Source organism: Rhipicephalus sanguineus, chromosome 8 (assembly GCF_013339695.2).
Source record: "Rhipicephalus sanguineus isolate Rsan-2018 chromosome 8, BIME_Rsan_1.4, whole genome shotgun sequence".
In the NCBI taxonomy this organism is placed as follows: Eukaryota; Metazoa; Arthropoda; class Arachnida; order Ixodida; family Ixodidae; genus Rhipicephalus; species Rhipicephalus sanguineus.
The window spans coordinates 66,456,740-66,473,268 of NC_051183.1; the positions used below are offsets into that span (position 1 = coordinate 66,456,740).

General features: G+C 44.8%; 1 protein-coding gene across 1 annotated transcript in view; it reads left to right on the plus strand.

Moving 5' to 3' along the window:
• Nucleotides 1-16,529, plus strand: part of LOC119402033 (ryanodine receptor-like) — a 150,637-nt gene that overhangs the window by 65,535 nt on the left and 68,573 nt on the right. The window contains 8 exon segments of the mRNA XM_049418475.1: nt 1,019-1,211; nt 2,631-2,760; nt 3,456-3,695; nt 4,868-5,037; nt 7,154-7,394; nt 13,523-13,683; nt 14,845-15,065; nt 15,679-15,769. Coding sequence (XP_049274432.1) covers nt 1,019-1,211; nt 2,631-2,760; nt 3,456-3,695; nt 4,868-5,037; nt 7,154-7,394; nt 13,523-13,683; nt 14,845-15,065; nt 15,679-15,769 — 1,447 coding nt within the window.

The following is a 16,529-nucleotide window of genomic DNA, read 5'->3' on the forward strand; positions in this document are numbered from 1 at the left end:
GTGCATTCTCAAGAGCCGTGCTGCGCATGCGCGAGGATCAGTGATTCACGCACCGCAGACGGCAACTCCCGCGCACTCCGCCGCCGCCGGTCTGCGCTTTACCAGAGGAGTGACGCCGTAGCCGTGGCAGACATATTGGCGCCGACGCGCGCGCAGCTTTTCGCCTTCGCTGTGCATTCGCCGTCTGAAACTGAGCTGGAGCCGCTTGATAGCGCCTCTGACTGGCGTTTGCCAGTGTGGTTTAGCCATGGAGAAGGACAGCGCAAATGCTGCTCAACGGCGCAGAAGAGCGGAGAAGCTCAACTCATCGGATCCCGAAGTAGTTGCCTGGCAAAATAAATATACATGTGCCACATATAATACGTATACCATGTGTGTGTCATTGGAGCAGCAGTAAGCATGATAATCAAGCTAATCCCAGACAATCAGGAAAGCTAAGAATCATTAGCTGAACCTTTGCTAACGCTACATTATCCTGGCATAGCCGAGCTAAGCCACTGCAAGATTTTTTGACAATCACTTTGGCGCACGCACAGTTGTGCAGCAGGCATACTAGAAATAACTGCGTAATATAACTGATGTCACTTTTCTTATAAAATCAGATGTCACGCACCAGCCAAGCTATATGTAATAAGAAGTGAGGCATGGTAGAAGGCTAACTGGTATTCTGTAATCATAAAGGTTCAGTGTTAGAACCTGGCACAGTAGATAAAGAAGCAACAAGGAGAAGCGCAGGCTTCAAACTGGCTTTACAGCAACACATTCCCATAGGAAACATGGACTGATGATAAACACGCGTAGTTAAACGCCATGACTAACTTCGACGCAGCACTTAGTATAAGGTGACATTGGGTGCTTCAAAAAACGTTTACGAAACATCTAACATTAGTAGTACATGTATGCAGCTTCTTTAAACGTGAAATCTTATTATATTCGTCTTCATTTTAAGCTGATTTTTGTGATGAAGTGTAGCTGCTCATATTTCTGTATTTAAACCAGTCACACCTACTGCTTGCAGGGCTCTGGTGAACAACCGCATCTTCTTCCAACATCCAGACCTTATCCGTGTCTTACGTGTAAACGAAAATGTCATGGACGTCATGATAAACACTCTAGGAAAGCGGGCCCAAACGCAGTCCTCAGGACAGGCTCCTGCGGCTGCGTCTTCACCTGCCTCGCCATCCGCACCTGAAGCTGCATCGGCCGACAAGGTAAAATGCTTTCAGAAGAAAGTGTTAGTAGAGCCATATACGAAAAAAAAAAATCACCGGGTCCCTCATACAGTCGCCTAAGATGACTCGAAGGTAAAAGCCATCCGGTGTGGCTACTTTACAGTGCACTTTACAGCGCTGTCCGACATTCAGTAATGAACATTCTTTAAATTACTGCCGATGATATCGCTTTCACTCAATAGATTTATTTGCATTCACTTAATTGCTCACTTAAGTGCGCAGTTAATTTGATTTCAGTTTGATCCTGAAATTACCTTGAGTAGTTTAGTTTCAGTACTGACTTTTAATAATTAATTTCACAAATGATTGTAATACTCACTTGCTTTCATATATATATATATATATATATATATATATATATATATATATATATATATATATATATATATATATATATATATGGGTCATTCCATGCCAAGTGTCCCAGACGTGGCGCTCCTACATCGCAGATTTTGCTGATAAAATTTTTGCCTTTTTCCTGTGCCACATGGAATATTGTGGCAAAACATTTTTGCTCGAAAAAACTTTTGACGATCGTGGCACCCCCTCGAAGTTCGCTTGTATTTGTTAAACTGTGCCTAATAAAAAATATGTATAAAATCTATTTTTGTGTGTTGAGCTTCGAAACCGCGCTTGCGCAATCGCAGAGATTCTGTTTAGTTGCCCTACTCATTAATTCCGAAATTTTTGTGTTTCACTATCAGCTACGTATCTTCAGAAACTATAAAAATTTTCAAAGTTTGTGATTTTTTCGTGAGCTATCTGGAACTCTGCCTAACCAACCTTAATAACAGTATAATTTTCAAGAAAGTGTTTTTTTAGTACAAAAATGTTTAGGGGTAAAATAGGCTTCAAATCTTTACGAAAAAAATTGTGAAAGTAGAGAAAATATGCGATTTGTCGCATGTTTGACCGTATTTTCCATACTGATGCGGTCCAAGTAAAAATCCTCGTCATGCGGCATTTGATAGAAGACGTCATCGTTAAGTAATGAAGAAAGTCTAATCAAATCATTTTTTGTTTTAAGGAAGAAAATAATTTTTGAATTTGGCCCTCCGAACGCACCCTGCATATCTTTTTGTTGCCACTTCGCCGCAAAGAACGTGGTCGCCCTTTCAGCTGACACTCGTCACAGGCAGCGGCAAGATGCGAGATGCATGTCAGTAGCTCGTGAGTGGTCGAAAGTCTTGTCGCCTTGATGTCAGGGCGACGAGTAATGAAGTCGCCTTACAATGTGAGCTTGCTTGGCGGGCCCATTGGGAAGTATGGACGCGTGAGAGTAGCCTATGGTGTCGTTGGCACATTGTGCTACATTGCGCCAAGAGTGCCTTCTTTGGCACTCTTGGCGGGCACCGATAAACTCGCGTTCCGTGACAAAGATGCATTCCTTTCTTCCAGGACACATCTCACGAGATGGTGGTGTCTTGCTGCCGCTTCCTGTGCTACTTCTGCCGCACAAGTCGCCAGAACCAGAAGGCCATGTTCGACCATCTCGACTTCCTGCTTGAGAACAGCAACATCCTTCTCTGTGAGTTGATGAAACAAAAATAATATGTGGATGTGCCATCGCCTACATTTTACTTTCTTCACTTCTAAGGGGGATTGTTGCCATGCATTGAAACTCGGTGCGCGTAGATAATGAAACTCGGTGCGCGTACATATAAAACAGGCGTAAATGTTTATTGGATGTATTATATGTATGTATGTATATGTGGGCATCATGATTGTTATGCCCTAGTCTCAAGTTTTCATTAGTCGCCCAACAGTGTTAAAAGATCTATCCCAAAAGTTAGTCGTAACACATTATTTCGCTCGACTTTTGGATCAGCTTCCACAGCCACTGTGCGGTCAGAGGTTGAGTCTGTAGTGTAAGATGATACTGAGCGTGGAGCTATTGATTTAATACTCTAGTAAGCTTACAGTGCGTTCTCTTAACAAATCGCAATTAGGAGAGCTGAATATGTGTTTCAATGCAATGCACGATTCATGTTCTGAGACTAGACAAGAGCACTGGGTGACATTACATGTGAGGGCAGCAATCACGTTGCTGGGTTAGTTTGGGATGCATAGTTTTCCTCATGAAAGTTATGCAGCACTAATTTTGCAACAGACACACAGCGCCCGTCCTGTTAGGTTTTTCTGCACGTTTGTTGAAAAATTAGCGCTGGGTAATGTTCAAGTCTAAAAGTTTTTGCTTATAAAGGATGTTTTACCCGATTGCAGCACGACCATCACTACGTGGATCAACACCGTTAGATGTGGCATACAGTTCCCTTATGGAGAACTCAGAGCTGGCGCTTGCGCTAAGGGAACACAACTTGGAGAAGATAGCTGCCTACATGTCTCGATGTGGCCTCCAGTCTAATTTGGAGCTTGTGGACCGTGGATACCCTGACGTTGGATGGGACCCAGTGGAAGGAGAGCGATACTTAGACTTCCTGCGCTTCTGTGTCTGGGTGAATGGTATGTGCACCTTACCGATGCAATGTGCTTATTTCTGAACTGAAGGACTCGATGTTGGCAGCATTTATGTTTTGAGATAGTCTGCATGTGTTTACTGGCTAGTTTGCTCCTAAGTTCACATAATGTGTGGCATCCGCAATTTAAAATATAAGCTACAACCTCCAACAATTTCATCAGTGATGCTGGTAGACACTCCTAGGTCTACTTCATATAGATACGGACAAACCGTAATATATCGAGCTTCAATGATAAGTGAAACCCTCAATATTGCAAATTATTTCACTTTTGATCATTTCTTTTAACGTCCTTCGACATTAAGTTATAGACTTAGATATATTAAAATATGTATTATGGGCAATATGTAGCATTCACATTATGGGTGCTTGGTGCGGGAAAAATGTGCGTGGCTTGCAGCATGGCCAAGTGTAGCGCAATTCCCCACTGGAAAGTATTTTTACAATTTTCACTGCTTGGCTGTAAAGACGCTGAGCTACTTTTTCACCCAGGTTATCATATACTTGCCAGTTACAACATTTGTTTAACTGCGATCAGTAACACTCTCTTATTGAGTTGGAAATATCCATAAATGTCAGCGAGCTGTACCACGTGAAATGACAAAAAAGGCCAAATTTTGATAATATTCAGTGTTGATATGGCGGTTAATGCGAGGAAATACTGTACAATTGCTTCAGGTGATGCAATGCTAATTAACGTGCCTGTTATCACGAGAGAAACTGCTAGCACTGTTTAAACCACGCCGAGCGTCTGCATGCACTTACTTGCGCTCGAGACAATAGGCAGTAGAGAGGTGGGGACTAGTCTGGCATGACACAACGTCGTGAAAGTTACGCTACACCCTTCGGTGACCAGGCCAGTTGGTGAAACATGTCCCATGGTTCAGTGGAAGGAAGGAACAAGAGAAAAAACCATGTGCCGAGTGTTGTGTAGTTGCAAGTTGCAACTGGTCGCCTTCACTGTGCATTTCGTTAGCAGTTTCGGAAAATTGTTTCCCGTGTAAGCTGAAAATTGCGTTGTCCCGCATCCATTCTCTCACCACTTCGCTGTGCTTGTATCGCGTGGCGTCACAAACTGTTTTAGTGCATGAAGACTGATGTTCTTGGTGTTCATTGAAAAATGCTATAAACTTACATTACAACTTTTTATCGTTGTAGGGGAGACAGTGGAAGAGAACGCAAACCTTGTGATCCGTCTTCTGATTAGACGGCCGGAATGCCTGGGTCCTGCACTTCGTGGTGAAGGTCCAGGGTTGCTAGATGCTATCCGCGAGGCTGTCCGCATGTCGGAACGCATCGCTGCCGAACGCCTTCAGCAACAGCAGCAGGTGAGCATGCGTAATGTATGAGGCCTATCGACCGCTGAAAGTTTCTTTCGGATCGACTGTTTTTAGCGACCTCCTTCGCCGCTTGTATATCAGATGGTGATGATTGATGTTCTCACGTAATACAGAAGAGAGACCTAGTAGGTGCTCCAATTCCCAACGATACAGCCGCACATGCTTTAACACTAGTCTGAAGATTAAAATTCTGTGTCGGAGCTTTGGCAAGGCTTGCTTTCGAGTACCCTGTCAGGACAAACAGCTTTAAGGCAGAGACGTGAGCCAATATTTTGTAGCTGGGGAAACATGCTATGCAAAGACAGGCTCGTATGCGGTAGAAATGATGTAAGGCAAAATACAACAGGGAAGTGAAGTTGAGGACAGGGCTGTCACAAAGGTGTGAACTATCGCGAAGATATGAGCCAAAACAGAAAGTCCGCACCCTAACGTCTGGCCTTCATATTGGACATCAGTTCTTAATACTGTTTGTAACGCTTTCAACCACCGCAGTACGGTAATGACACAGCTGATGAAATGTGACACAGCTGATGAAATTTCCAGTTCATGGTTATTAAACACATGCATTCTTTTATTTCACTAACAGTTCACATACAATCATATCTTTATCTTTAAAACTTGGTGTGTAATGTCACAAAGACAATTGTGCTGCGGTGGCTGTGCTTCACGCACTGCACTTAAAGGGACTGTCTACCGCTCGGAAAAATTTTTCTGATTGTGGTGCAAAATGAGAAGATCGTTCGTCACATCGGCGGCAACAAGCCTGCTTTTGCTGCATAAAAAAGGAATCATATTTCTAATTTGATGTTGAAAATTGTGAAGGAATGACCGCTGTCGTCACCCAACAGCGATGTGGTCACTCTACTGGTAGGACAAGAAATCCTCGCAGGTATGCTCATTTTGTTCAAGAACAAACATGTATAACTTGAAATTGTATTTTTACGCACTTGAGGCGGCTTCCGGTTGCGTCAGAGAGTAATTTTTTGCTTTTTTTTCTCACGCATCCAAAAAGGCACCTGGTGGCGTTGCTTGCGGCGCCGTCTTCGATTTCGTCTGCTTGAACTCATGTGCCATGCCATGTGGCCTTCTGCGCTGGTCGTACTGTGCCACTGTATTGTTGTTAGGATGTCTCACATGTACTGCGCTGTGAACGCGTGCATTTATCGTCTCTTTCTGGTGAATCAACTTGGCTTGGATTGCGGCAGCAGGGCTAAGATAAACGCATCGACTGTGATTAAAGCAAAACAAGTCTTCTGTAATCGTATAATAAGGCTTCGTTTAACCGCTAGTGCGCTGAAAACGACTGCTACATTCATTACAATAGTGTTCAGCGAAAATAAGGTAATCCTACTGAAATCACATGTGCTTTCCGTTTTAAGTTTTACCGGCACTACAATCGTCATCGCGTCCACTAACCAGTGTTGTGGGCATGTTTCACGCCAATGGAAGAAGACCGAACGCTGACCGAAATTTTCTTTTTTAGAAATTTCTACTCACTTTCCAGAGAAACCGCTGCAAGGTTGGACACTTCAGACGGTACGCCTTCTATTGCGGTACAAAACAGAAAAGCGGTGAAGGACGGTAGACAGTCCCTATAATTTTCTTGTACTGTCGAGTGCATTACTTCAGGATAAGCTGTTGCGCTACGGTTATGAGGAGGAGCACTCTAAAGTTATTAGTGTCCATAATTAAGATAATATTCACAATATTGCAATGTTATATCTATATAATACTGCTGCTGCTGCTACTACTACTACTACTACTACTACTACTACTACTACTACTACTACTACTACTACTAATAATAATAATAATAATAATAATAATAATAATAATAATAATAATAGAAATAAAACGAAGTAGAAGTGCGACATTTGGTTATATCCTAATTATCCCACTCGTTCTTCTTGGCTGACAGCTTTGCCTTAGCAGATCAAAAGAAGTAGAGGAGTATGCATGTGAATCTCCTGTTTAAACATTCGCTAACTTGACCCATGACTTCAACACGTTCAAGACATTAAACTAAAAACATCTTCAGCTAAGATAACGAATTGAGGCCGGACACAGCGTGAATAACTTCATCCTCTTTGTCGCGACTTGGCAGGGTGTGCAGCTGGAGGAACCTGGCGAGGATGACATCGACATGGGTGCGGCCATCCTCAACTTCTACTGCACCCTGGTGGACCTGCTCGGTCGATGTGCCCCCGAGGCAGCCACTATCGCCCAGGGAAAGAATGAGAGCATCCGGGCACGTGCCATCCTCCGGTCTCTCGTGCCTCTTGATGACCTACTCGGCGCACTCAGCCTCCGCTTCACGCTTCAGATACCACGAAAGGGTGACACTAGTAAGTATATATGTTCCCTTGTTTGTATACCCGATAACACCAACATTAACATTGAAGGCTAGCTGAAGTGGTTTTAGAATTCGGTAAAACTTAGTTGTTAACAGGGACCAACATTATTGTCGACGATGGCGTAATTTGTTTCGGTGTTGTGGTCGTAGGAACTTTAAAATACGCGAAAGAAAAGTTCGTCTTGCTCCGCCCACGTGAACGCGCTGAAAGTGTGGGCGTGGAAACGAACTAACCGGAACTACGTCATAGTCTGCAGCTTTGGCGGAGCCGCGCAGCACTGTCGTATCTCCAATCGTGGCCTCCGTGACTAGTTCCGGCTTCGCGCTTTGGTGGAACTGATCGCAAAGGCCATGCTTTAACAGTGGTGAAGGTGCCGATGACGTGGCACATCGAAGATGACGTTACCGCGATCGCTCAGCATCTCAAGAAGCCCTGTGACTGCAGCCACTGTTTTATGCCAAGAAATGCTATTTGCGCTCACTTCTGTGAACTCTTACATTGGTTTTCTAATTCAGCAGGGATCAAACTATGATTACACATTCCAAAGTCATTTTTTTAAGTGCGTCAGCTACCCTTTAACATCATCAGCCTGACTACGCCCACTACAGGCAAAGGCCTCTCCCACGTTTAGTTAATCAACCCGGCCCTGTGCTTAATTTTTCAGCGCGAGGTTATTTCCACAAACTTCTTTGTGTCATCTTCCCAAATAACTTTCTGGCTGCCCCTCGTGCTCTTGACTTCTCTTGAAGTCCAGTCTGTTACACTTAATGACCAGCGCTCACCTTGCATTCACGCTGCATACCCTGTCCATACCAATTTCTTTTGATTTCGACTAGTCCTTCAATGTTCTCTGACCCACTGTGCTCTTTTCTTGTCCGCTAAGGTTACACTTATGTTGTTCCTTTCAATGGCTCGCTGCGGATAAAAAATGGCGAAGCTTGCACTAAGCCGCGCAAGGCTTGAAACAGCAAAACAGGATGACTGTGTAGACTAATCTGGTTGCTCTTAGGGTGTTTCTAAGCCTTAGGTAGGTAATGCAGGTTGTTTCTAGGTTGCTTCTAGGTCGTTGCTAGGGTTTATCTAGGTGATGCTAGGTTGTTTCGACATTGATTCTCAGCGCATAGAGCTTCGAGTTAAACCACAGACAGTCACAAACGCGACAGGGATGTCCAAACTGCACAGACAACCTCGCGATGAAAGCAAGCGTTCGCACCTCTTATAGATCTACGGGCACATCGTCGTTGGCGTAGGCCTTCCATCACTTAGGGGTATTCTGGCAGCCGCCATTTCCTTTCGCGTTCGTTAGTATCCTCTCGTCGCACCTACTCGGGTCTCCGGCTCGCCGCCGTCGCTTCGCAGCCTAACTGTTGGCCTAACTGTTGCATTCTTCATTTTTAGTGGACCAGTGGTGAGAAGTTGGACTTAGCCAATTTCAGTGGCACAAAACAGTTTACGATGATGATAGTTTTTTGGTTCGCCGGACAAGGAACTATTTGCTAAACAGCTTCGCTGTTAAAAATAATACCGAATAAAAGCCTCACAAGTGACGCAGCGAACCGTAGTAATTCATTCGAGCTCAATTACAGAATTCGGTTGTGTCAAACTATTGCCCATATCGAACAACTCCAGCATCTCCTTAGATATCTGATTAAAAGTGTAGCAGTGTGCGAGGCGTGCTTCGAAAAGGCTAACAATGACTTTCTATATATCAAACGCTTCACCACACATCGCACTTGAAATAATGCTTTTCCTAGCGGTACAGTGGTCACTTCTCGCACCATCACAAATACCGATGCCGACGAAACGGAACTTTTGCAGCAGCTATTGTCAAGCAGGGCATTAAACTGTGAGAAAATTGCATGCCAAGGGGGACAAACCAGCCAGGCGTGTCTCTCAAAATATCCACGCTGGGGCACCATGAGCCTCGTCTACAATCCGGCATGACGGACAGGCTTTGGTAGGATACTTTCCTGCCCAGCTACGTAATCCTGTTAAGCAGGCCAATAGTATAAAAATAAAACGACTAATCGGCTGCAGTGTACTGTACTTTCGGAACCGTGTATCATAACAACTTGCTAATCTATCGAAGTATTTAGTGAGCTGCTTGATATTTTTTTTATATATTAGAAAAGTGACACTTATTTGTTGCCTAAAATGCTGTCTGTTTTATTTTCACAAGAGGGTGAAATCAAGCATCTTATTACAAAATAATTCGCGCTGTATGGAACCATTTCTAAAAACAAATTACTCCATATCCACGAACTGAATGATGATTGAGGAGCTGGCTAGGAGATAATCGGCTAAACCATGAATGGGCTCAGTGCAATTCCTCTACTTTCATATAAAGACGTCAAACGTTGTTATAGGCTTCCCAAGCAACGCTTAGCGGCGCTGCTGCTCTTGACAGGCAGCGCCATCTCTGGCAGAAAAAGAGAAACTGGGGCGTGATCAGCGAGCGCTTTCCCTTCTCGCCACCGCGTTGCCGCTCGCTTCCGTGCACGTGCAGAGCTCTCGCGGTGCACTTGCGGCGTCTCACAATGTACCGCGTGCAGTGCGGCTTCAAAAGGATCTTCAAGCTTGACTGGCACTTCCGCAAAGCGAACTTGATAAAATGAGGAAGGCTCGTCAATCACGTTAACGGTGAAGAGCAGACGATTGACGACAACCACGCCCGACTCAAAGCGAAATGCATTTCCCAAGTCGCGATTACACCGTGTAGGACGTATACCTCGAGGTAAGTCTCATTCTGTCACGTTAAAGATGAATAATGGTCCACATGCACTCCGAAATGAAGCCGTACACGCTATCGATGTTCTGCGGCGTGGACTACGAATCATATGATTGTTGTTTTGATATGGCATGCTTACAGTAGCAGCCGTGTACTTTCGTGAACAAACGTTTGCGGCGTGCGAAAAAAAGATTATACGGCCATGGCCCTGCTTCCTGAGAAGGTTAGAGTCAAGTCCTCCGTGCCGCTGGAGAATCACCCGCCGATTAAGACGCGAGGCAGCTAGCTGAGCTTCAACCACTGTGAAGCAAGATGAACTGCTCGCCTCGTTTTTTCGGCTCTCGCGTCATGCTTGCAGTCTCTTTTTATGATACCGACTTGACAGGCGTATAAAACCTGTTGCGTGAACGCGGCTAGAAAATCGCACAAAGTCAGAAGGTGGTTAATTCAAGGTTGCAATTGCAAAGCATGTATGAAGTGCCAGTTATATTTAGCGGCTTAAATATATATCACCCCAATAAAGTGACAAAAACAAAGCAAACCTGCAGAACGATGTCAAAGCTTGCTGAAAATGCACAGATGTCCGTTCCGGCGTGATAAAGCAGCCTTCCCGACGCGTGAAATGCAGGCGCCGAACTTCTGACAATGTGCGGAGTTCAGTTGAATTCAACCAACCACGCAACGCTAACGGTATAACGCGAATGTGAACGTTCAACAACGACGGGTAGGTCTCACGAGCACGGGCAATCAAAACACAAAGTTGCTTCACCTACAACCGTAACTGGACTTTAACAATGCGAGAAGACAGCGAGTAATCATTACTGTAGTCGCTGCGTGCATGCGCCCCGTTACTTACCGATTCAGGTAGTCGGAACGAACGAAAGCGATGAACTCAGACAGCCAAAATAGAAGGCGAGACAGCGCTGTCAGCTATCCACGCTTGCCGCCTTTATTTCTCGTGCGACACGCCCGGGAACCGATACAGTTTAACACGTGAATCGTGTGCCTTGTCTGCACTGTTGTGGCTGGCCACTAAACCGCAATACTTCGGACCACGCTTGCGCTTCCGCGGGGTCGCTTCTGCCATCGCTGAAATGCGCAGCTTCGCACAGCAAGCCTCTCGGTTCAACGTGCCGAGCTGACGGCCCCACAGTTACCCGCACCGAGAGAAGAACGCGAGCGCACGTGCGCTACCGCTACCGTGAAAGGGGCTGAGTCGGCCGCGCGACGGTTCAGAGTTTTCCGACAGAGCCGCAGCGCGGCTGGCGCGGCGCTGTCGTCGCGCCGCAAACTTGAGCTTGGGTTCCCTATATAGTAGGGATTGTGGTCAGGTTGTTGTCGAACCACAAGCGATCACAGACCTTGCAGCTGTGGCCGAACGTCGGTCTCTACCAACTTCAGGTAGCCAACGCTTTCGGCGCTTGGCCGCTGCATCCCGTGCCCGTACCTCTTCGAGGTTCTCTTGCCGGCGTTTCCGCGCTGCTTCGGCTCCGCGGGCTTGTATCTCGGGGTCGGCACGACGCTGACGTCTCTCTGCGGCCTTGCGAGCTCTCACCGCAGGTCTTGGCGGCGAGCCCGTGTGCTGCTGCCTTGTGAGCTCTCCCCTCCGCCACCTTGACTTATTCGTCCATGTTATTAGTATCGAAGCGCACTGCCGGAGTGGACCGAGTGCCGCATGCTACAGTTGGCAATGCTGTATGGTTTTGCCTACGTTATTATCATCATCAAGGCGCTCGAAGAACAAGAGGAAGAAGACTTCTTTCGCGCGAGCGTGCGCATGCGACAGTTGGCTATGCTATATGTGGTTTTGCCTGCGTTAATATCATCATCAAGGCGCTCGAAGAACAAGAGGAAGAAGACTTCTCTTTCGCGCGAGCATGTGCATGCTACAATTGTCTATGCTATATGTGGTTTTGCCTGCGTTAATAACATCATTAAGGCGCTCGAAGGACAAGAGGAAGAAGATTTCTCTTTCGCGCGAGCTGCGCCATTAGCGGTCGCCTCTGGAACTAAGGTTACGGCGCGGGACTCAGCCCCAGCTTAAGAACCCTGCGAGCCAGCTTCTAAAAAATTGACAGCTCTCTATAATTATATTTTTCTCCGTCCCACTTCATTGAACTTAACTAGCACAGCGGACGGGCTATAAATGAGGCTTCAAGATGAGAAAAATGTAAGAATGAATGTAATTGATGAAACAGAATTATCTTTGTTTTATTTTCTATGCAGGCATAAACTGTGTACGCATTCCCGCAGAAAGAAAAGTTTTCCACCTCATGTTCAAGTCAGTGAAGCCGATATCCACCTGAATTGACATGCTGTATGAAGTTCAAATTTGAGGAATTCCATTAGCGCTACGTTAGTAACACAAGGCCACCAACGCAGCTGCAGCCATGATAGGCAACATGGCCGCGGTCACTGTAGTGTTGCCTTTATCCTTCGTTACACAGTAAGCTGCTATGAGGTGTTCCTAACCTTTTCTCACTGAGTCAGTATATGATATCCTGTAGTGGGATAAAGTTGACCACTTATGAACGTAATGAAAGTGGTAATATTGCGAAACCAATGTTATGGACCCTCTCGGCGGGTTTATATATATATATATGTATATATATATATATATATATATATATATATATATATATATATATTACAAAGAAAAGTAATTCACAAGAAATATTTCCCGAAGCGCGCGATCGGGGATTCGAACCTGCGACCCCTCGCTTCGCAGCTCGTCGCGTTAGACAACTCCACCACGCAGCTTGCGCCCTCCAGCATACTAACGGCCAGGTATTTATGTACACCATTTATCGCTGGTCGTACACAGGGCTCGGAGGTGCTTCAGCGTGTTCATTGTCACCCGATCTCTACTCCGTCCGATCTCTACTTTGCCCTACAGGGCGTGGTCGCCCGTGGTCGCGCGCTTATTTCGTGAGGGAGAAGGTTTGTACGTCTTGTGCTTCCACCGCAAAGTTTGCGTTGAAGCCATAGGCCGCAACGAAGGTCTCATCGTTCGGTGCAGCGCCTGCGTTTGGGAAAGGAGTAAGCTGGTAGCTGGAAGAGTCGAAGTAGGGGCTAGTTGCTTGTGCATAGTCGACACTTGCAACGCACTGTTCAAACACAAAGTAGTAAGAACTGTGACAGTTTTTGTGCGTGCTGGACCTGTGTATACCTGTCCATTCTTTTCGTGCGCCCTTTGTGTTTGAGCAGTGCGCTGCAAGTGTCAAGCTGTAACATTCGTTAGTTCGCGTCCTTTTTGTGCGTCCTTTGTGCTTGCTGCTTGCCTTTCTTTGTGTTACATTCCAATTTGTTGCTGTCTCATTCATTGCTTCGTCCTTGCGCCGAAACCTTGACATTTTCTTACACCAGATGAAACACATTGAATTTTGTGCAGCGCCAAAGAGTGACCTGCCCGCTGGGCTACAGCCTAACCACAAGCAGTCCATCGTTATGTTCCTGGAGCGCGTGTATGGTTTGGAGACGCAGGAGACATTCTTCCGCCTTCTCGAGGATGGCTTCTTGCCTGACCTCAGAGCAGCAACCATGCTCGACCGGGTGAGGACCAGCAAACTTTAATTAGGAAATTACGGCGTGCTAGCATTGCATGAAAATTAGCGATAACATTCATGAATACGTTGGCTTGTATTGTGCTTACAGTACTGATGGCAGTAATTACGAAAAGATGTGAGCGGCTGTGACGCATACTAAACACTAGCGAAGTGTAAAAAAAAACGTGTTGTACGTTGCTTGCGCCCTCTTTTCTATACGATTTACTGTTTTGAACTGTGGGGCTTGGAGAACGCAGAAGTAGAGAAGAGGCATGTGCACAATCATTGCACTTGCAAGATGAATGTGAGGGCATCAATAAAAGTTGGCTACCTTAACTGTACTGTCTCGTGTTCCTCTGTGCCTTCTTATCTCTTACGCACTGTTTTTCTGTGCTACAATTCACAATGGCAAGATTGCAGTAATTTATCCCATATCCTATTTGGTTTTGTGTCATCACCAGTACACTACGTAGCCTTGAAATTTCTGTAATCGGTATATAATTTGTTTACATTATTTAAGGTGAATTAATTTGGAGAACTGATATATTTTGCTTGTGCGGAATAGTAAAAGAAAATAAGCATGTACTACATGGCACCCAGGTTCAGAAACATTGACATACCAAGAGCTGGCACGCTTGGAAGAAATCTTCATATTTGGAATGCACAGAATAAACAAAAACAAAGCTGTTTATAAAATATGCAAACCAGTGATATAGCTAGCAAAAATGTAGGGAAACTGTTTAACGGGACTGGTCATGTGGAATACACAATTGTGATTTTATTCCACACAAACACTGAAATAGGGAGATGAGGAAGCATAGCAATAGCATCATTGCTGTTTATGATAATTCTTCATGGGTATCTTATTAACGTTCCATAATCAGTGGAGCGCAAGATAACAGAAGCACTTTTATAGAACCCACAAATGTACATTGCAGGCACTAAGTCGGATTTCCTGTCGTGTCATCTTTAATTGTATTGTTTTAGTGTACTCTAAAATTGTTCATTACCAACGAGCATAATGCAGGGACCGCTAGAAATTTAAGAACTACACTGCTTCTTCAGTACTTTGCTGACACTGTACATCGCTCATGTCGCCGTTGACCAAGGGTCGAGTCAGCTAACAAATGTGTCCTATGTTGTTTTCCCCATACATCACCCGCCATAGACGGACAATACGGAGAGTGACATGGCACTGGCACTGAACCGTTACATTGGCAACTCCGTCCTTCCAATGCTGATCCAATACTACCACTACTTCACCGATGCTGAAAACTATGCCAGCTTGTTGGACGCAACATTGCATACGGTCTACCGACTCTCCAAGGTCAAGATTCTCACTAAGGGACAGCGTGAAAAAGTCTCTGACTTTCTTGTCGCACTGACGAGGTCAGTTTTTTGTTATTACAAATTGTCTAACTTAACTCTTGTGCATGTAATAATAATTGCTGTGATTTTAAGTACTATATCAATGATATGACGGAGGCATGGCGTAATGTACATGTCCTTATAGACACACCCACTGAAAGCAATGTGTAGAAGGCAAGGTCTAGTCAGCTTCAACAATATGCCGCCACAATAAAATAGGAGAGAGCGAATTTATTTACAGAAAGGCTGACAGGTCATACAGTAGGTCCACCGTTGTGCTGCAGTTGGCCATCACTTCGCTGATAAAACTTACGTTGACGTAAAGTTTTAGACAAGTATCATCGGTGAAGCATTGGGATGTACAGCTAGCCAGCTCAGATCTAGAAGGAAAAAAGTCCTTTAAAGCAGGTCAAGCGGTCAGTTGATGCCATGGGGCTTGGGACAAAAGAGGGCTCGATCATATAATTCCAAGAATTTTCTAGTTTCTCTAAATAAAGTTTCTTGTTTTCTCTCTCTCTCTCTCGTTGTTCATGAAAGTACATGTATACAAAGCTAACGAATGAAGAACGCAAGCAAGTAGCTGAGAGCATTTCAATCGGTTATGCGAACTCAAGGTACGGCTTACTTTCTACAGAGAAATGCAACCGAGCATGCTCCTGAGACTACTACGAAAACTCACGGTGGACGTCTCTGTCATCACGGAGTACACTGCCGTCGCCCTCAGGGTGAGTATGTGCATGGCAATTATTCAATATCTTCGCAAGAGATAACATACATCGATATTTTTAGCATTAAATTGTCTTGGGTAGTTAGACATGCATGCGCAGGGTTGAACTTCGTATAATGGTTATGTGCTTCAGTTTTGGATAACAGCGATGCCAGGAAAGATATACCCCCTAGGCTACCTCAGTTCTAATGAAGGAATGGCTGCGGCAACGAGGGCGCGGCCTTCGCAGCTTATGCGTACCAGCTGTGTAGGTTGCACCTGGAGGGGAAAAAACTTTGGACGATGACACCCAGTATATTGTCACATTATGTGAATTACTGCGAATCGATGATTTGATCAGATATATTACAGATATAGACCACTTTCAATCTTCTATATAATTTGAACAATTGCCATTCCTAACAAAAGACAATTCGGCTTATTATCGGGAATTAACTACTGCAGATATTGTGATAATATTTGCGTTTGTAGGTTTGAGTATTGTACGATTGCTTTGCCGGATTATTGAGCGATAACGTGTCTTTACAAATGGTAAGGAAAGCCTCAGAAAACATTAGTGATCATACGCAAATTTCGCGAAGAGCTTCGAATATAGTGCTTTGCATTTGGCTACACGGAACCTTTCGCTATTGCTCTGCAGTAAAAAACATTCAAGCACTCGCGCATAGTTCAGATTAAACTTTGATCGTCATTTTCTTTTCACTAATGAAGCTGTTACTGCCATATATCCAGTATATTGGTTGAGACAATACTTCCCA